Below are 21,686 nucleotides of genomic sequence, written 5' to 3' on the forward strand. Positions count from 1 at the left end.
TCTGTCATTCTGTAATACCTTTATTACATGCATGTATATAGTATTTTTGTAAGTGGATAAAAACAAAGATATTTTAAACAAATTTTGAGTGCTTTGTAATAACAGAAGAAACAAGAGAACATATTGACTAACTGGTTTTTGAGTTCAGTAACAGTTAAAACAGAAGATGCACACAGCATATATCATCTATTTAATGGAATTACCTCACAGAAGTGTAACACACAAGAGGAGAATGCGGCAGCTCCAGAGAGAAGGTTTTGTATATATCCTCGAGGCATATTGAATTTTTCAGACACACTCCAAATGTTGGTCTCTTTGAGCAAGGTATAAAGAACGAAAGACAGGTATAGTCTGTTGACAATATTCTTGTCCACCTTCTAGAAAGACACAAGTAAGTTTATGTATTGGACCTGCTAAAAAATGTACATTACATTCAAAATGGACAAAAGGTAAAGAGCATGAAGTTGAACCACAGGAGAGCAAGGATAGAATGGTTCCACAGAAATAAATCTAAGTTCTAACAAACGTACTTTAGATTAGTTCAAATTACCATTTTTCTGAGTGTAAAAAAAGAGATATACCAAATTGTTCCCAATTTAAAGTTCCTTCTATAGGGAGTGTAGTGAGTTGAATTGTTCCCCAAAAAAGATATGCTCAAGTCTTAACCCCTGGTACCTTTGAATGTGACCTTGTTTGGAAATAGGATCTCTGCAGATGTAATTACTTAAGGATCTTGAGATGAAATCATCCTGGATATACAGGAGGCCCTTAAGGGCCCATTATTCAATGACTGTCATCCCTTACAAGAGAGACGACACAGAATGACACAGAGTAGGCAATGTGAAAATGGAGGCAGACTTTGGAGGGATGCATCTACAAGGATTGCCTGCAACCACCAAAAGCTAGGAGAGAGGCAAGATGGTTTCTTCCTCAGAGCCTCCAGAAGGAACAGCCCTGCCAGCGTCTTGATTTCAGATCTCTGGCCTCCTGAACTGTGCCAGAATACATTTCTGTTGTTTTAAGACACCTGGTTTGTGCTAATTTGTTATGGTAGCCTTAGGAAAGAATACAGGAAGGAAAGGAATTGGGGAAACCTTTACATTTACTGTAGTATTTATAGGTGGTATATATATGTGTGACTGTGATTATAAATTAGACAAACTCATTTGTTTAGATAAATATGTTAGTAAGTCTACAAAGTAAACACTAGATTCTATGATTTCCACATGGTCATGGTAAATAATTAATGTTTCCAAAGTTAAAACACTGAAAGAAAAATGCTTCCTGTAGTTGACTATTTCTATTCTGTTATGTGCTTTTGCCTGTGGTGCCTAGTGATTATTTTTTGGGTAAAGCATTTCATAGTTAATATTAAGCTAACTCAGAAACTGAGTAACTCATGCTTAAAATCAGAGGAAAAAAAAGATGAATTTTAAAGAGAAGAAGTAGGTTTAAAATATAAAATTATATCCTTTACTACAGTAAAAGAATGTTTAAGATGAGAACTTAGGGTGGCACATTGAAGGATATAAGAATTACAGATTCTGCATGTTGTACTGGATCACCCTTTTAAAAAGCATTAAGCTGAAAAAGCATGATAGCTGAAAAACAAGTAGGAAAAGATTACCTTTTAATTTCCCAATTTTAGTGCATCTTCATTATTAACTATAAATTGAGTCAATGTAGATTTTGCTTAGAATGTATTTTCTAAGCCAAGAAAAACGATGTGATTATATTACATGGCAAGATAAGCCACATCATGCCAATTTCAAGATTTTTACAAAAAATGTTTAAAGGTCTTTTTCAGTGTGAAGACATCAATTAGATTCTAAGTAAACATCATGTTCTGCAGAAGTTTTTTAAAAAGATACTTCTAAAGCACTGAAATAGTAACTAACCCATTTGTAATTAAGACAAATCCATGCCTATACTATTTAAAATATTTAATTATCAATTGAACATTTATTGACTATATTTCATAAAGTGTAACAAAAATACATTTTGATTCAAGTTTTAAAAGATACATTATTCTAATAAGGTTTTATAAATGTTTATTATTTGGTAATGAGTTGCAAACTAATATAATTTTGTTTTTATTTTATATTTTAGAGTTTGATACAAAAGGCTTGTTTTAAGAAATATCTTTAGTCAACATTTTGAAGGCCTAAACAACATAGCCATTTCTGAGGTAAAAGACCCAATTTAAATATTGACAACATGAATACTGAAGTGATATATATTTATAATTTTATGATACATCAATACAGGGGACAGCTGCACAATTCAATTCAAATATAAGTAAACACCACCTTCCATTTTTCAAAATGAAATCAGTAAAATCTATATAAATTTTAAAGATATAGGGGAAATGGTAGGTAAGATAATTAGGTTTCAAGGAAGATTAGATTACCAAAGAAAATGAAAAATGAAAAAAAGTGTATTATGAGGTGGAAGATTATATGAACTTAAGGATTTTGAATGCATGTTTGCCACAGAATTATTTCCACTTCTCTTAAGGTTAGTGTGTACATTCAACACTTGCTTCATGTTTGTTGACTAAACTTTAAAACACAAAAATATAAGATATCACACAAGAGTATTGGCTTTTCCACTTCAACCTTCTAAAATGCTTTATGTACTTCAAGTACATTGGGAGTTCTTTGGGACAACAGCAACAACAAAAACAAAAATCCCAAACTCGTCCTATCTTAGAATCCCTGATACCAAGTAGAATGCTTAATAAAAAGTTTCTAGAAGATTTTTTTCTCCCTTTAACTGCACTTATTTCAGGATTCCATAATACTGTGAAAACATTTTACAAATATTTTACAATTTATATAATTTAAGCCATAATAAGTAGCCTAAGAAAAATAGATAAAATAAGGTTTACCTTTTCCTATGATAAAGACTTACATATGCATGACTATTTTAGAAATACAAAGGTACACAAAAATAGGGCCATCACACCACCCAGAAATAAATACTGTTTAAAAAAAATACCTAAATTTCTGGTCCTCAGATGTTTTAAATAGTAAAATGGGAATTATATTAAAGAGAAAAAAAGTGAACCAAAAGTATCAAGTCAACAAAGGAGATGATACAACAGCATTAATTTTGTTTTATGAACTTAAGTTATTTAGGAAGGAGAAAAAGACTATGGTACCTTCCTGATAGCTTGACCTGATGCTTTCTTCCCAATAAAGTTCTCAGAGACTCCAACCAGAACAGCCACATTTTGTTCTGCTGGGCTGAGCTGGCTGAACTACAGAGAAAAAGAGCATAAATATATAGAAAAATTAAATTGTAACTTTAAAAAGTCTGCCATTAATCAAATCCAGTATATAGTCATATCACACTTTCATTATTATAAAAGATATGAAAAACCCACATATTTTGTTTACAAATATTGCAAGCTTAAAAGATATAGTATTAAAATATTTGGGTTGGCCAAAAAGTTCGTTCGGGTTTTCCTGTAAGCTGTTACAGAAAAACCTGAACGAACTTTTGGGCCAACCCAATATAACAAACTTTAGTAGAATGACTTAAAGACACGGCCACAAATACTGTGACCATGGACTATGATTTCCATGGACTATGGGCTCATGTTTAATATGGGAGATGTCTGTGGGAAGAGAGAAGAGGGAAAGCTTTTGAAAGTAACTGCATTGTATAATACCACTTAGAAAAACTTAGAGTAACAATTTTAAAAAACGACATTAAAAAGAAAGTTAATTTCCTGCAATTAAAAGCTGCATATTGCTTCTGCCTAATATGTGTTCATGCATCTAGCCTGTTCACAGTAAAATCATAATAGACTGTACTCTACCACTTGGTTTTGTAACAAGTATGGCCAGTTCCACCTTGCTACTGTTGATAAAGATGATATTCCTTCTCAGGTATTAACATCACCTGGTTTGGTGTGACATGATGTGACATCATGTGTGACTGTAATAGAGCTTTCATGTAATTAAACTATCAATCATCAGGGATGGCTTTCATGGTTTTCTTTATATTCCAGGCATTATAAAATGTAGTGGTCACCAAATCATACGAGTAAACTACCTTTGGGGAAATGGGACCAGGGATGATCTTTTTTTCTTTTCTGCACCTTTCTTTATTTTTTTGATAATGAACATGTTTATATTTAACAGAAAATATTTAAGTGAAACAAACAAAAAATGTTATTGCCATATTACTACTTTAAAAATTCAAAGACAAAGGGCCCAATTTCAAATATATTTTAATAAAGAAAAAATGTGAATAATCACTTGACAAAAATCAAATCCTGATTCATTACTGTAGCCTGTATTGCAGAATCTTATTGTCTCACCTGCCTGAAGTATATCATCCAATCAGGGTGACACTGAGAAGCCATATCATAGGGAGTTGTTAGGTAAATTAGATGAAGAAGGCTTTCAAGCACAAGTCCTTCAAGACCTTTCTTCAAGTCTCTGTAGAGACTGTCACAATAAGCCAAATCTATAGCTCCTAAAAGAAAGACACAAATAGTTCATCTTTCATAATCACCAAAGGGGGAAAGAGGTGACTTTAAAGTAAGTCTAGTTTAGGAGTTAACTACAAAAGTCTTTAAAATCTCTTAATATGTAACTTAACACAACTATTTTGGAGGTCATTTTGATAGTATCCATCAGCATTTAATAAGTATATACCTTCTGACCCAACCCCTCTATTCTTGGGAATCTAACCCAGAGAAACATTTCCAAACATATCCAAAAATACATGAGCAGAGATGCCCAAGCAGCCTTGTTTATAATGGAGAAAAATCAGGAACACAGTAAATGTCCATCAATAGGGGAGTGGTGAAATAAATTATGGTATCCATACTATGGATGACTATTGTAGTAAAAGAAAAATGAGGTAGATTTAAAGGGATTAACATGTGAAGATGCTCATGATATTTTATAAGTGAGAAAAGCAAGCTCTGTGTGTGTGTGTATATATATATACATATATATATGTATATGTATATATACACACATATACACGTACACACAAAAATGTTTGGAAGGATATATGTATCAAATTGTTATGAAATTTACAGATAATGTCTGCAAAAATATATACCAAATTGTTATTCTTGGTAAGATATTATGATTTTATGACTGCTGAGGGAGGGGAGCATGAAGGAGGGATGACCACCCTTTTCTCCATATACCTCTACAGTACTCTAAATTACTTGTTTCAAAACACTTTTCAACTTTTTAAAGTTGAAGTAGTCCAACAGTTTGTACGATAAGATTAATATTATTAATATGAAATTACAAATCCAACTTAATATTACATAATAATTTCTATTTTTTCCAATGCATTTCCTCAGATTAGTAATGAGATTTAGGTAAACTCTTACCCTTAAAAGAAGCTCGTCCCAACTTTGTAATGTGAAAACTATATTGGAACTCTTCTTCCGACCCATGAATAGTGTCTTTTTGTAGAAGTCCTTTTTCTGTCAAAATAGTATCGTTTTGTAGGAGTCCTTTTTCTGTCAAGTATCTAAGTGATTCGACAGTTATTTCCCAGAGACTTCTTTCTTTCAACAAAATCTTCTGCTGAACACCAAAAAATGTACCACTCATAAAGTGATATATGTCACCGAGATTTGTTGCAATCTGAAACAATTCAGGACATCATTAGAGCATCTTCCCTAATTCAAGGCAACATTTTGAATGAATAATTAATCAAGATGATGACTCACTTCCATACCGCAAAGCTATTTAAATAAAAAGCTATTATAAAATCTACATAGTTGCATAAAGGTAATTTTATAACAACATTTTAAAATCAAAAGAAGAAAACAATTTAAGGGAGAAGATAGTTATCATATTCCTATTTTTTTTTTTTTTTTTTAATTTGTGGTACGCGGGCCTCTCACTGCTGTGGCCTCTCCCGTTGCGGAGCACAGGCTCCGGACGCGCAGGCGCAGCGGCCATGGCTCACGGGCCCAGCCGCTCTGCGGCATGTGGGATCTTCCCGGACCGGGGCACAAACCCGTGTCCCCTGCATTGGCAGGCGGACTCTCAACCACTGCGCCACCAGGGAAGCCCCATATTCATACTTATAATAAAAACATCTACACATTTCTCATTCAAAAACCCCTTAGGGGAACACTCTTGCACTGCTGGTGGGAATGTGAATTGGTTCAGCCACTATGGAGAACAGTATGGAGGTTCCTTAAAAAACTACAAATAGAATTACCATATGACCCAGCAATCCCACTACTGGGCATATACCTTGAGAAAACCGAAATTCAAAAAGAGTCATGTACCAAAATGTTCATTGCAGCTCTATTTACAATAGCCCGGAGATGGAAACAACCTAAGCGCCCATCATCGGATGAATGGATAAAGAAGATGTGGCACATATATACAATGGAATATTACTCAGCCTTAAAAAGAAATGAAATTGAGCTATTTGTAATGAGATGGATAGACCTAGAGTCTGTCACACAGAGTGAAGTAAGTCAGAAAGAAAAAGACAAATACCGTATGCTAACACATATATATGGAATTTAAGGAAAAAAAATGTCATGAAGAACCTAGGGGTAAGACAGGAATAAAGACGCAGACCTACTGGAGAACGGACTTGAGGATATGGGGAGGGGGAAGGGTGAGCTTTGACAGGGCGAGAGAGAGTCATGGACATATACACACTAACAAACGTAGTAAGGTAGATAGCTAGGGGGAAGCAGCCGCAAGGCACAGGGATATTAGCTCGGTGCTTTGTGACAGCCTGGAGAGGTGGGATAGGGAGAGTGGGAGGGAGGGAGACGCAAGAGGGAAGAGATATGGGAACATATGTATATGTATAACTGATTCACTTTGTTATAAAGCAGAAACTAACACACCATTGTAAAGCAATTATACCCCAATAAAGATGTTTAAAAATAAATAAATAAATGCTTTTAAAAAAAAAAAAAAAAAACCCCTTAGGTTTTTGAATAATTTTTCACAATACCTCCAAAGCTGTGCTCTCTGTTTACTCCTCAATTATCACTAATTCCCACTTAGCCTCCTTCAGAAATCCTTCCTCCACCCCTTTCCAGCCACATGTGAAAACATTCTTTAGCTTTAAAAATTGTATTAAAAAAACAAACAAACACGGAAAACACAACTGAAAGCCTCCACTAAAACAGGATCAGGCGATACTTTCCTTGACATATTACCTAAAAATAGACAGCAGTTTTTTTACTGCTTTTTGTCTCTCTCATTCCCATCTCCTTTTCCTGTTCTTTTGCTGCCTTGTTTTTCCTCCCCACTTACTCACTATTTAAAACTTATAATGGCAATCATAAGTAATACTTAACTCATCACTTGATATTCAGATGTAGAGCTGTCTCTGAATCAGAATAATTTATATTAGCCAATTTCAATGAAATCAGCAAGTTATACTAAAATATAGTCAATCAATAAGCATATTTTTCTCTCTCACAACTCTGACGATATTTCAACTGGAAAACTTAACTAGTAATTTCATATTAAACCATTATAAGCGATAACAGAAAATAAAACGGAGCACAGACATTTCCTATTGTTTCTCCTTTTAATAAAAATCATTCTTAATATAGTATTCATTCAGGCCAAATTGTACTTTTAAGATACTCAGTTTGTAGATTATCAACATACTTAGTTTCTATATTGTTTTTTGGTTGGCCGATTACAGTTAACCGTGGGAGTAAACAAACAAACAAAATCCTTTACTTGATCCTTCTGGCGACCAACAGGTTACCTTTCTAGCCCTCTGTGAAAACTTTTAGACATAGTGGTTTAAACCCACTGGTAGAGCCTCTGCTTCTGGCTTCTCAAAGCTGGGTTCTTCACTGTTGCCCCAACCTGCAAGTTCAGCCATGACCAACTCCAAAGTCAACCCATTCATTAATTCAAGTGTTTACCAAGTGCCAACCACATGCCAGGCACTGTGCTAGTCACTGGGATTCAGTGATAAATGAGAATACATGTGGATCCTGCTGTCACAGGGCTTACATTCCACTGGGGTAAAGTTATTAGCCAAATAATGGCACTAACAAGAATACGACTACAAACTGATAGGTGCTATTAAAGGAAAGAATGTGTTTCTACAAAGCATACAATAGACTGACTGGACTCAGTGGCAAAGGAAGGCTTCCCTGAGGAAGTGGTGGTGAAGTGAAAGTCTCACCGTTAAGTGGGAGTGGGTGAGGGTGAAACTGGAGACGGGGAGGTAAGAAGGGCGAGTCCCAGGCTTACGGAACACTGCAGTAGGAGCAAGTATAGAATGTTTGAGAAATGTAATAGAAGGCCAGTATGTCTGGAGTACAGAGTATATGAAGGCTGGTGAGAGATGAGGATGAAGAGACAGGCAGAGGCCAAATCTACCACAGTAGACCATGATAAGGAATTTGGGCTCTATCCTAACAGCAACGGGAAACAACCAGTGACAAATTTTAAGCAGAAGGGGGTGACACATTCGGATTTTATATTTTGCGAAGATCAGTCTATTGAAGAATTACTTGGAGGGGATGTGGGAAGGCAGGGCAGACAGAGTGAATGCAAAGAGACCAACTGGGAGACCATTACAGTGATCCAGGCAAGACCGCAGTAGTATGCACCAGAGTGTGCAAGCAGCCTACATAACCTACCTTTTTGCCTTGGATTCTTTTTTTGTGAAAGCACAGTTATATTACTTTATTCAAAGGTATGCAAAGATCAGAGATAAAACATATAAAGTGTCTAGCAGAGCATCTGAAACATAGTTGTGAGAAACAATAATTGGAGGCTCCCTGTATCCCATGGCCCAACAACTGTTATGATCTCTTATTAATTCCTGGAGTTTCCATCTCTTCCATCAAACCCTGGACCTAGTCTCTCCAGGGATGCCCACCTCTACCTCCTGCCTCCTGACCTCACACTGCCCTTCTTGCCTCTCACCCCTATCCCACCTGGTTGTTCCTGTTCAGAGGACTTGACTTCTGCTTCAGTTCTAACTCTAAAGATTTTTCCACTTCTCCACCCGGTCTGTAATTCCGGCCTCCTTCCACAACTAGAGCCCTGTTGTGAAGCCCTACCCCAAGGAGTAGGAGGAACCCTGATGGCCTGTCCTCCTCAGGACGGGGCCCCGTAGTCTCCTATGGGCAGGCTTGAAACAACAGCTGCCTATAGGCTAATCTCCTGAGCTGACTCTGCCTGGACTTCTTGCTGCTGTACTTCAATTGTTAAAACAGAATACAACGGTTGCATTGCCAGGCCCATAAAACCAGACTTTTGGGGCCAAGTCAGTTCCCCCAGGATTCCTGTACCTGAGTGCACTGGTCTCAGTGCACAGGGAGTGCACTGAAGTCCCAATTCCCTCCTAATTCCACTGCCTTTTGTGGATTCCTCACTCATGACATACTCATATTTGTCAGATGTATAAACATTTTCCTCCGCCTTTTCATTTGTTAAGCAGGGTCTTTTGAAGAGAATTTTAAAATAATGATGAAGCCTATTAAATTGATTTTTTTCTTTCATGGTTTATGGTTTTTGTTTCCCACGTAAGAAATCTTTGCCTACCCCAAGGTAACAAAATTTTTTTCCTAGATTTTCTTCTAGAAGTTTTATTTTAGCTTTTAGGTCTAGGTCTACGATCCATTTTGAGTTAATTTTTTTGGACAGTGGGAGGTAAGAGTTGGGGTTAATTTGTCTGTGGTTGTTCCATATTGGTATCTACTTGTTTCAGCACCATTTATTGAAAAAAAAATCCTTTCTCCATTTAAATACCTTGGCACCTTTGTTGAAAATGAATTGATCATATATGGGTCTAATTCTGGACTTACTGATCTATTGGTCTATATGTTAATCTTTGCACCAATATCACACTGTTTTTATTATTGAAGCTTTACAGTAAGTCTTGAAGTCAAGTTCTTTTACAAAACTATTTTTGGCTATTCTATTCCTTTGCATTTCCAAATAAATTCTAGTATCAGTGTGAAATTTCTACAAAAAAACCTGTTGAGATTTTGATTGGGATTGCACTGAATTTATAGGCCAATTTGGGAAGAAGTAACATCTGAACAAAAGTGAGTGTTCCAATTCATGAACATGCTATCTCTCTCCATTTATTTAGGCCTTCTTTAATTTCTCTCAGCAGTGTTTTATAGTTTTCAGTGTATAGGTCTGACACATATTAGTTAAATTTATCCCTAAGTATTTCATGTTTTTTTTTAATTTACTGTAAATGGAATTGTTTTTCCAATTATTTGCAGTGAGTATATAAAAATATAATTGAGTTTTGTACATTGACCTTGTATCCTGTGACACCACTAATTACACTCTGGTTTTTTGGACATTCCTTTGGATTTTTCTTGAATTCAATGCCATCAGCAAATAAGATAGTTTTAGTCTTCCTTTCTAAACTGTTTGCTTTATTTTTTCTTCCTGTCTTATTGTATTGGCTACAAGTTCTGATATATGTTGATTAGTAGGGTGAGAGCAGATTTCTTTTCCTGATCTTAGGGGAAAAAACATTTAGTTTTTCTCCATTAAGTGTGATGTTACCTGTAGTTTCTTTTTTTTTTAAATAAACAACCTTTATCAGATTGAAGAAGTTCTTTTCTACTCCTAGTATGTTGAGTTTTTATCATGAATGTTGAGTTCTGTCAAATGGATAATTATCAATACACTGATGAACTTTGAATGTTAAACCAACTTTGCATTATTGGAATAAATTCTGATTGATCATGGTATATTGTTCTAATAATGTATTGTTGTATTACTAGTACTTTGATATGGGTTTTTTTTTTTTTTTTTTTTGCAGTACGTGGGCCTCTCACTGCTGTGGCCTCTCCCGCCGCGGAGCACAGGCTCCGGACGCACAGGCCCAGCGGCTACGGCCCACGGGCCCAGCCACTCCGCGGCATGTGGGATCCTCCCGGACCGGGGCATGAACCCGCGCCCCCTGCATCGGCAGGCGGACTCAACCACTGCGCCACTAGGTAAGCCCTGATATGGGTTTTTATATGTATGTTTACCAGAGACATTGGCTTGTAGTTTTCTCTTCTTGTAATATCTTCATCTGGTTTTGGTATCAGCATAATGCTGGTCTCATAAGATAAGATGAGCAGTGTTCCATCTTCCTCTACTTTCTGAGAGAATGTGTGTATGACTGATATTATTTCTCCTTTAAATGTTTGTTAGAATTCACCAGTGAAGTCAGTTGGGCCTAGAGTTTTCTTTGTGGGAAAGTTCTAAATTATAAATTCAATTTCTTTAATAAATATAGGACTATTCAGATTTTTTATTTCTTCAGTCAATTTCGGGAATTGTGTCTTTCAAGAATTTTCCCCACTGGACTTCCCTGGTGTTGCAGTGGTTAAGAATCTGCCTGCCAATGCAGGGGACATGGGTTCAAGCCCTGGTTCTGGGAAGATCCCACATGCTGTAGAGCAACTAAGCCTGTGCGCCACAACTACTGAGCCTGTGCTCTAGAGCCCGTGAGCCACAACTACTGAACCCGCATGCCACAAATACTGAAGCACGCATGCCTAGAGCCCGTGCTCCACAAGAGAAGCCACAGCAATGAGAAGCCTGAGCACCTCAATGAAGAGTAGCCTCTGCTCGCCGCAACTAGAGAAAGCCCGCGCACAGCAACGAAGACCCAACACAGCCAAAATTAAATAAATAAAATAAGTAAAAAAAAAAAAGAATTTCCCCCATTTCATCCAAGTTGTTGAATTCATTTTTCAGTATTCAAGGATACAGCTATTCAAGGGTAATTCCTTACTACCTTTACTATCTCTGGGATATCCAGTGACGACCTTCCTTTCATTCCTGATATTGGTAATTTATGCGACTCTCTTTTCCTTCTGATCAATTCAATCAATAATCTTACTGATCTTTTCAAAGAACTAGCTTATGGTTTCATTAATATTTTCTCTTGTCTATTTTTTGTCATTGATTTCTGCTTTTATCTGTTATCATTTCCTTCCTTCTACTTACTTTGGGGCTTTTTGTTTTTTGTTTTAGCTTCCTAAGGTGAAACTTAGATCACTGACTTTGGATCTTCCTTGAATTTTAATAAGCATTTAAAGCTATAAATGTCCCCTTAAGCACTTCTTTAGCTGCCTGCCACTAATTTTGATATATCTGTTTTCATCTTCATTCCATTCAAGATATTTTCTAATTTCCCTTGTGATTTCTACTTTGACCATAAAAGTATGCTGTTTAATTTCCAAATATTTGGGTATTTTCCTGATACCTTTCTATTATTTATTCATTTTTAAATATTTATTTATTTATTTGGCTGCATCGGGTCTCAGTTGCAGCACGAGGGCTTAGATGCCCTGAGGCATGTGGGATCTTAGTTTCCCGACCAGGGATCGAACCTGTGTCCCTTGTACTGGAAGGTGGATTCTTAACCACTGGACCACCAGAGAAATCCCTACCTTTCTATTATTGATGTATACTATAATTCTGTTGTCATTAGATACCATTCTTTATAGGATTTCAATCCTTTAACTTTACTGATACTTATTTTATGGCCCAGAATATGGCCTATTTTGGTGAGTTTTCAAGTGCACTTAGTGAATGTTCCACATTCACAATGGCATACTGGAAAGAGTACAGGCCAGCAAGGCAGGAACCTGAATTATAATCTCATCTAAACAGAACACACTGAATGACCTTAAACCAATCACGAATTCTCTGTTACCTTATTCAATATATAAATGTAATAAGGCTCAATGATCTTCATGATCTCTTTCCCTTCTTTATTAATTCCTTGGCAACCCTCCAATTGCAGGTCTTTATTACATTATACATGGATTACTACAGTTGCTTCCAAACTAGCCTTGCAATACTTCTGCATACTATTATTCCCATTTTACAGATAAGGCAACTGAGTGAGGTTTAAGAGAGCGTTAGTAATTTACACAGGATAACAAGAGACAGGGCTGTGACCCAGACACAGATATGTGTGATATCAGAGCCCGTGCTCGAAACGACCACAGAACACTTTGACTATTACTCCACTGATAAGTGACTGTGTCACAACTCTTGAGTCTACTATTTAAGCACTCTCTCCTGTCTTCCCCAATCTACAGCACACACTCTGCCCCAACTTTTTCCACCCAACCTTCTACTCTTTGGTATCTTCAGCCCTACTCTACAGCTGACTGTTACCCCACATCATCTTAAAGTTTCTCATCTTTCATTCTATTTTAAGTACCGGGAATGGCTCATTCCTTCCCTCTGCTTATCTAAAACCTCTATCTCCTTCAATACCCAGCATTAATTCCTTTTCTTTCTTGTAGACTTTCACTCTTGTAAATGGCCAGGGGATACTGCAACGTTACACCATTCATCTGCAAGGTAATCAAAACCTGTCTCATATCTTTTATTTATCAATTAAATTTTGGATTTTCCCTTAAACCATTCAGGTTGATGAAGAGAAACTACATGATAGGTTAAGAACATTGGTTTTATCATTAAAGAAAGCTGAATTCAAACCCTGGCTTTGCCACTTTCAGGCTGAGTGATTTGGGCACAAAGTTAAAATTTACTTAAGGATAACCCTAAAAAAAAGGTTTAGCTCAAGAGATATCCTAAAAAAGAGCACCAATTTCTAATCTTAGGAAAAAAAGAGTGTTTTCCCATTATGCCCCACCCAACTATTTTTTTTTTTAATTTTCTGCCTGATAAAGGCTATACTGATCTGACAAATGTTTATGGTCACAGGACTACAATGAACCTTATTCTTAACAATGGCAGAGATGCAGGATTATCCCACATCAGGACCCATGTCTTTAGAGCTCCTTCTATCCCCCACAGTATACACCAAAGTTTCTTACTTGTAATGGATGCCCAGTTATGATTTGCTGATTTTTCACATTCTTTATAATTCAAAGGATTAAAAATGCACATATAAATCCAGACTCAGATTTATCATGTCACAGACTGTTCTTTTCCACATTAGATTAGACGTTAACATTTTTTTCATACTTTGTAGTTTTCAAAACTTTTTAATTTCCATTATCTCAGGTAACAGCAATAAGATATAAAAATATTAAAAAATACCTTCAAACCAATCAAAGAGAGAAACAAAGTTTGGATTCCCTTGGTGAATTCTTGAACAAGTTGGCTATAACAGTTTTCCAATGGTCTGCTTATTAACTCCAATACCTACAAGAGTTAAAGCGTTATTATAAAAAATAAATTTATGTTTTGCATTACTATAAAAAATAAATGGTGTTCCATATAAATTTTATATTTTGCATAGATTGTGTGAAGGCTGGGGGAGATAAAAAACATAAAGACAAAAAAATAAGAATTTAGCAGGTGTTCTCATGAAAATGGAAGAAGATAAATAAGGAAAATACTTTTCATTGTTTGCCTGAAATACAAAAGTATTTGAACTACTCTTTCTAATTCTTAATCATGGGAGAGAAGGAAACATTATTTAAAGGAATATTAATAATTAATTTTTAAAAGACAGTCTCATAAAAAGGCTAGACCAAAGTCCAAGAAAAGACAACAAAATGACCAACCATCCACCAGATTATTACCTGTTGCTTGTCTTTTTCTTGCAATATAAGAATACTCTCCCCAGTAGAATCTATTCCAGCACGGCCAGCCCTGCCAATCATCTGTTTATATTGATTCTTCTTTAAAAATTCTTTAGCAACATAGGGGGCTCTTAAAATAACTCTATGGAATTGATAAAATTAATTAAAAGTGGTACTCCATCTATAGCAATAGCTTCTATTTTTTAAAGTTTTCATTATATTTATGTGATATTAAATTTAGTAACATATTAACTCAAAATAATAGGCAACTACTGTTTACCAAGAATCTATGATGTCCTAGGCTCTTTACGTACATTATTTATAATCTTACAAAACTCTTGGTGATAACATTCTTTCTTACTTATTTACAAAGGAGCTAACTAAAGCATATATATACATGTTAAGTCATTTAGCGAAACTCACAAAATTAGTAATTACCAGAACCATAACTTGAACTTAAGTCTGCTTAGCTGTAAAACATACGGTCAATCCACTAGAGCAATAATCTCAAAATAGTTTTGATTTGATACTCCATAAATGAAAAATCTGACCATGGACCACCAACATATGCATATTCATTTATGAGCTTACAATACTGTCAACATAAAATTGTAGATTTCATCTGATTCTGACCTACAAACATGGTGATTTCAATCCTGTTCACATATACAGAAGTTTGTAGCCAGCTTTCCTATTCAAAGGTGAGAGAAAACCTGTCATTTACCTAAAACAATCAGCCTACCTCTTTATTTATAAATCTCAATGGACAGCCAAGATTACCAAATACACGAAGAAAACTAATGACATAAAAGAAAAACAATGCGAACATACAGAAAAAATGTCTGACAGAAGCAGATAATATGCAGAACAGAAAACAACTTTAAAAAATTCTAATTAGTATCCACAGAAAATTCTAAAGGGTACTGTATTCACACTATGAGAGCAGACTGTTATAAAGAAAGGACAATAAAAGAGAGTTCTTAGAAATAAAAAAAAATTAATTAATTTAAACAATTTAATAGAACAACTGAATAATGAATGAAACACAGTTAACGGAATACAGTTAAAAACTGATTTTGTTATATAGAAAGTAAAGATGGGCTTCCCTGGTGACGCAGTGGTTGGGAGTCCGCCTGCCAATGCAGGGGACGCGGGTTCGTGTCCCGGTCTGGGAGGATCCCACATGCCGCGGAGCGGCTGGGCCCGTGGGCCATGGCTGCTGGGCCTGTGCGTCCAGAGCCTGTGCTCTGCAGCGGAAGGGACCGCAGTGGTGAGGGGCCCGCGTACCGCAAAAAAAAAAAAAAAAGAAAAATGTGTAAGAACAATTAAGAGATGCAAGCTCAATTTAAGAGGTTTCGACTGTCTAACTGAAGTTACAAAAGCAGAGAACAGAGAAAACAGAAGAAAAGAAATAATAAAATAACTGAAAAAAAATTACTCTAAGATGAATAAAGGCATAAAACTTTAGATTGAAAGCATGGACCAAAGGGCTAAGCCCTATGAATAAGAAGTAGCTAAACTGGGAGAGTTAGGATTGCAGAATTAGATTTCTCAGTTTCTTCAGTTTCAAACCTTGGCTTTGAAACTCATTTGTTGGCCGTGAAGTTGGGTAAGTTACTTCATTATTCAGTGCCTCAGTTTTCTCTTCTATAAAATGTGGATAGCAAAATACGACCTTCCTCACAGAGCTGTTGTGAGGATCTATTAAGTCAACGCATGTAAAGCTGTTATGACATAGTGAGGGCGTGTAATAACTGTAATTATTATTATACACTATGACAAAATGTTAAGGTTAAAGAGAAAAGTCTAAAAGCTTCTGGAAAGGGAAAAACAGCAAGCCTATGCAAAAACAAAAATGACCAACACTAGCTCCTAAAAGACATGGAAGAATACTACAAGGGCCCCAAAGAAAAAAAACTGAACCTAGAATTCTGTTCCTAGCAAGGTGTTCAAGTGTGAGGCTAAAATAAAGACATCTTCAGCTACGCAAAGATTCAAAAATTTTTACTCCCAATGCAGCATTTAAAAAATAATTACCCAAGGATGGCAAAATAAAAAATGGATCATAGAAGGAAGATGTGAGACACAAGAGGCAGTGGTAGGCACACTCACAAAAAAAAGTATAATTTACAGGTAAGTTTAAAGAACTATTGATTATAAGATGAAAGAAAATTTAAAATCTAGAACTAAAATTCCAGGTAAATGCAACAATACATGAGGCAGTGTAGAAAAATACACAAATGCTAAGACTCTTGTTATGTTCAGCAGAGGATATAGTTATTGATTAATTCTAAAATGACAGAAAAACACGGTTGCGTTTTTTAACAGTTTTACAACTGTTAAAAAATTTAAGAGTAACCATTGAAATAAGAGAAATAGGGTACATAACTTCACTTTTTATTTCAACAATTGTCTGAAAAAACAGAAAACTTAACCAGTGACAGAGTTTGAAAATAAAAGAATAGAAAAAAATATACTTGGCAAAAAATGTAGTCCCAGTATTCAAAATAAAATCACTAAATGAGGAAAACAAGGATGTATTCTATTCATAAAAGGTATAATTCAGCAATAAGATATTTGCAGTAAACCTTTATATACCTAGTTTTGAAATACAAAGCAAGAACTTTTATAAATGTAAAAAGGAGAAGTTGACAACTCCGTAATTACAGTGGGAGACTCTGAAACTGACAAATCAAAGAATCACAAAGAAAAAGGAGGAGCTGATGACTAACTGTTATACATTGAGCTATATGAAACTACATACTCAACAGAAAATACATATTTTTTTAAATCTCATGGATGATTTATAAAAACTGACCATTTATTTGACCATTTATTTGAAAAAATGTCACAAATGACAAAGAGTAGAAATCAATTATACTGGTAATAACCAAAAAGATAATCAAGGATCTACTCTTTTAAAAAAGATACTAGACTCAAAAGTCTTTATGGATGAGTTCTCTAAAGTTTCAAGGAAATCTGTTAAATAAACTCTTTCAGATCATAAAACATGGTCAAAAGCTTGCCAACTGTTTCTACACAACCAGGATAATAAACCATAACATCAAAACCAGATAGGGAGAGTAACAAAGAAAGAAGGAATTCTAACAGCAAGAAATCTACTAGTGTTATTTTTCATTAAAATATTAAAGTAAATAAACCAAACAATCAACTAAGCAAATGCTGAAAAAAACATTTGGTAAATTCTCACCCACTACTGAGAAAGAATAAAACAAACAAAAAAAAACTGTTGGCAAGCTAGGAACTGGAAAGTTTTGAGACCGGCCAACAATGACTTATATCTTACCTTCGAGCTGGTAGGTTAACACCTGCTGCTAGGGTGGATGTGCAGGTAAAAAGGCAGAGAACTCCTGCGGAGTAGGCCTCCTCCAAGAGCTTCCTTTCATCACCTGTTAAACCACCATGGTGATAAGCAACTCCAAATGGGATGGTGTGCTTTAAAACAGGACACAGGTTGCCATTGCTGATATTCTTCAAGTTCTTAATCACCTCATGTCTTTCTTTCTCTTTGTGTTTCAGATATTCCCTGGGAAAAAGATGTTAGATGTGAACCCTTGATCTTATAGTGACAAAGTACCTAAAATTTTAATTTCAGTAGGTGCATGTAAACATTCTTTTTTTAAAAGAACTTATTACTTTTATTGATATAAATACATAGAATGTTCTTAGAATTTTGATTTGACTTCATTAGCTATTAGGCAGTTTCTCTGAACCTTTTTGTGGATCACAGAGCCCTGTGAAAATCTGCTTAAAACTAAGGAAAAAAATATTCACATAAACACAACACTTTGCATATAATTTCAAGGATTCATGGACTTCCTGAAGTTCAATCCTGTACCTCCTATGAATACATGAACTCCAGGTGTAGACCCCTGCTCTAGATGTTACAATTATTTTTTCACAAGAACATATATCTTTAGTGAAGATGATTTGTTTTAAGTCATAAATTTTCTTCTCTGAAGATGAAAACATATATTATTAAATCATATGAATTATATGTAAAACTGTCTAAACTCTAGCATTTTAGAAGCCTCAGTAATATCCTACAATGTCTTCTTACCTAGAAGCACCTATTATTTTAAATTCCCTTCTAGAAAAGAAAAAAAGGAAAGAAAGACTAAGTACAACTAACTACTAACTGACTACAAAGCAACAACTTCTGAATACCAGTAGCAAACAAATATAGTCCAAAATATAAATATAATACACACAGCCCTATGTTGTTTTAGCATGCTTCATGGAAAGCATAGAGAGCTCTGGCTGGTGCTAACTGCACAAGGACAGTCATTTCACACGAAGTTGAGAAATGGGAGGCCAGGAGACAGTGAAGAATTGGGAAGAAAGTGGTCAGGATTCATCAGTGCAAGAACTAGAAGTGGCCGCTGAGTAGGGAGCAGCAGACTTTATGTTACTACTTTCCGGCCAGTGTTTGAGGTCCTGAAAGGGACAAATCCTTCTCAAGGAATTAAGACTTATGGATAATCACCTTATAATTTTAGAGAAGGGAGATATTATTTGTAACTGACCAGATAAGACATAATTATATGGAGAAGGGTTTTGTGGGAGAAGTTGAGATGTGAGCTGGGCCTTGAAGAACAGGTGTTAGAGAGGCAGCAATGAGGGGGCAGGAAAGTGCAGTGTTGGCAGAGGGTAAAGCAGGATTGTAGGCATGGAAATGGGAAGTTCAAGAATAAACAAAGAAGACAAGTAGTTCAGTCTGGATGAAGTGCAGGGTGGATAAAGAAAGGAAGAAATAAGGATGGAAAAGTAAGTTGAGTCATTATCTTAGCATGAATTCTAGGCTAAGAAGCACTGTGGTATTATTTTCAGGGACATTTTTAGGGAAAGTGATATGACCAGAGCTCTGGCAGTTGTCAGCAAATAGTGTTTAAAAGACATCCTTAACTTAGAAGTCAAAGGTGGTAATAGCTATAAAAAAGATAATTTTCCTTGAGATTGAGACAATCACTTGGGAAAAAATCTGCTTCAGTCTTTGCACTTAGACATACAAGCATATTCTAGGTGATTTTACTATACCTGCTTCACATGAAATGTCTGATTAGGAGGCAAATCATTAAGACATAGGCTGATATTCCAGGACTCTCATGAAATTACGTTTTAAGGACAATACTGAGATCAGAAACCATTTAGCCCCAGATTTTACTTCATCTACATGTAAACTATAGAATAATATAAAAAAGTATGCTCTAAACATGACATTTTAGCCAACAGCCACCAAAAAAGGGGGCTAAGCTATACTCAGAACATTCACCTTATGAAAGCAGCAAGTAATATGGAAAATGTATTTTAGAGGAAGTTTTCCTTCAGAAAGAGTTTAAGAAAGTATCAAGTGTCCATAATAATTCATTAACTAAGGGTTCTGGAGAACCAAATTTTTAAGTAATTCAATATTAAACATCAACATTTATGACCCAAATAAACTGTTATCACCAAAAAGCAAAATAAGTCAAGGATATAACTTGACTAATAATAAACCTCACATCTCCCAGTCAAAAGTTTGTCTCTAAATTTCCCCATCACTTAGTGCTACACTACCTTATTCTAAGAAAACAACTGATTTACTGAGAATATCTCAATGATAATTTAATTTCCTTAGGTTTTTATAGTCTACATCACCACTGTAAAGGCAGACTCTGTTACTGAAATGGGAAACTCCTGAGCTTTATATCCTGAACATCTGCATCTCTGTACTAGTCAATGAATTTAACTCTATATTAGATCAATCCATGATGACAGCAGGATTGGGAAGGGAGGTGGAGGATGGCTAGATTAGAATCCATAGTACTGGTCTGTGAACAGTGAGATAGCACTGGCTCAGGGGCCAAAAAGAAGTCTGAAAAATATGATAAAAGTACACATGGGACAAAAAGGTACAGAAAAAACTAAACTGTTCATACTTAAGTTCATTTTATACTTATCTCTATGACATAACAGAACCAACATTAAAATTTTATAGTATAGAATTACAAACGAATACATTTCTTAATTATTTAGGAAATTCAATTCAAATGTCCACACAACCTAAGTGTGAAGTTTACTAAGAAAACAAAGGCAACAGTACTTAATTAAAAAGAAAGTTAAGCTGAAGATATGATTCATCCACACAGTGATTAGTGATCAGCCCTCTGATCATGTAGGCCAGCAGCTGACCTTGGCTGCATGTTGGACTCTGCCTAGGAGCTTTACAAAATAATGGTGCCTGGGTCCCACTGCCATATATTCTGATTTGTCTTGGATGTAGCTTGGGCACTGAAATTTTAAAAAGGCTCCAAGACGATTCACTGTGCAGCCAAGCCATTATATTAGTCAGCGTTCTCTTACAGGTAGAATTTTTCTCTGGCCATTTCACATATGTGAATTTCACAGTCCAACTTTCTTCAAGGTCAGGGCCTTTAGAATCTATTATAACAACTTAGTATAATGTTCTGCAAGAAGTAATTAGTGCTTGTGGAATAAACAGAACATATAGCATGTAAATCATAATAAAAATGAAACAATATTTTTAAAAGAGTAACATACTTGCTTAAAATTTTGCATATCATTTCTGCTACATTTTCACAGTTCTTCTTAGTGGGACAAAAAACTAAGCAGGAATAATTGGGAATAACTTCTGTCACCAATGCTATCAAGTGATCAGGATCCATCTTTTTCAGAGTATCAGAATACTGCACAACAAGATTTAGGAACAAAGTAGTTAGCAACCATGAAAGCCTTTCATTTTACCAGTGTAAAAGGTAAGTAAAAAGGTAAGCTTTGAAAGGTAAGTAAACCAACCATAATTTTGAACTTCTCATTTAAAATATGATAATTTAAAAGAAAAGATACAACCTATATTAAACAGCAAAATGTTAAGTCCCACTTTTCTCTTGGGTTATTAGGGTTTTGTTAGGTGTATTTAGTTTTAAATAAAGGAAGTGAAAATAGTTAATGTTATTAATAGCCCCACTGCACACCCATCTCCACTGAAGCAGAAAAAGTCCACAGAGAGAAACACAGATTGATCCTAATAATAGTCAAAGAACTGCATAAATAAGCTAAACCTCCTGCTTTACTAACAGTTTTCAAAAGCATAGATTCAATCATACTACAGGACATATTTTCAGAAATAAAAAAT

General features: G+C 35.4%; 1 protein-coding gene across 4 annotated transcripts in view; it reads right to left on the minus strand.

Annotated features, from left to right (window-relative positions):
* The window catches only part of HELQ (helicase, POLQ like), a 56,768-nt gene that overhangs the window by 23,169 nt on the left and 11,913 nt on the right, over positions 1 to 21,686 (minus strand). For 3 of the 4 annotated variants that reach the window (XM_089912177.1, XM_022599336.3, XM_089912179.1), the window contains 8 exons: positions 21,092 to 21,237; positions 17,838 to 18,077; positions 14,531 to 14,672; positions 14,043 to 14,147; positions 5,369 to 5,627; positions 4,331 to 4,488; positions 3,164 to 3,262; positions 204 to 377 (listed from right to left, as the gene is read on the minus strand). In XM_089912177.1, coding sequence (XP_089768303.1) covers positions 204 to 377; positions 3,164 to 3,262; positions 4,331 to 4,488; positions 5,369 to 5,627; positions 14,043 to 14,147; positions 14,531 to 14,672; positions 17,838 to 18,077; positions 21,092 to 21,237 — 1,323 coding nt within the window. The remainder of the gene's footprint in view (positions 1 to 203; positions 378 to 3,163; positions 3,263 to 4,330; positions 4,489 to 5,368; positions 5,628 to 14,042; positions 14,148 to 14,530; positions 14,673 to 17,837; positions 18,078 to 21,091; positions 21,238 to 21,686) is intronic. The other variant, XM_089912178.1, reaches the window with a different exon arrangement.

The sequence above is a fragment of the Delphinapterus leucas genome, chromosome 5 (genome assembly GCF_059928025.1).
Source record: "Delphinapterus leucas isolate spDelLeu-1000000601 "Yukka" chromosome 5, BTC_Dleu_Yukka2, whole genome shotgun sequence".
NCBI classification, from domain to species: Eukaryota; Metazoa; Chordata; class Mammalia; order Artiodactyla; family Monodontidae; genus Delphinapterus; species Delphinapterus leucas.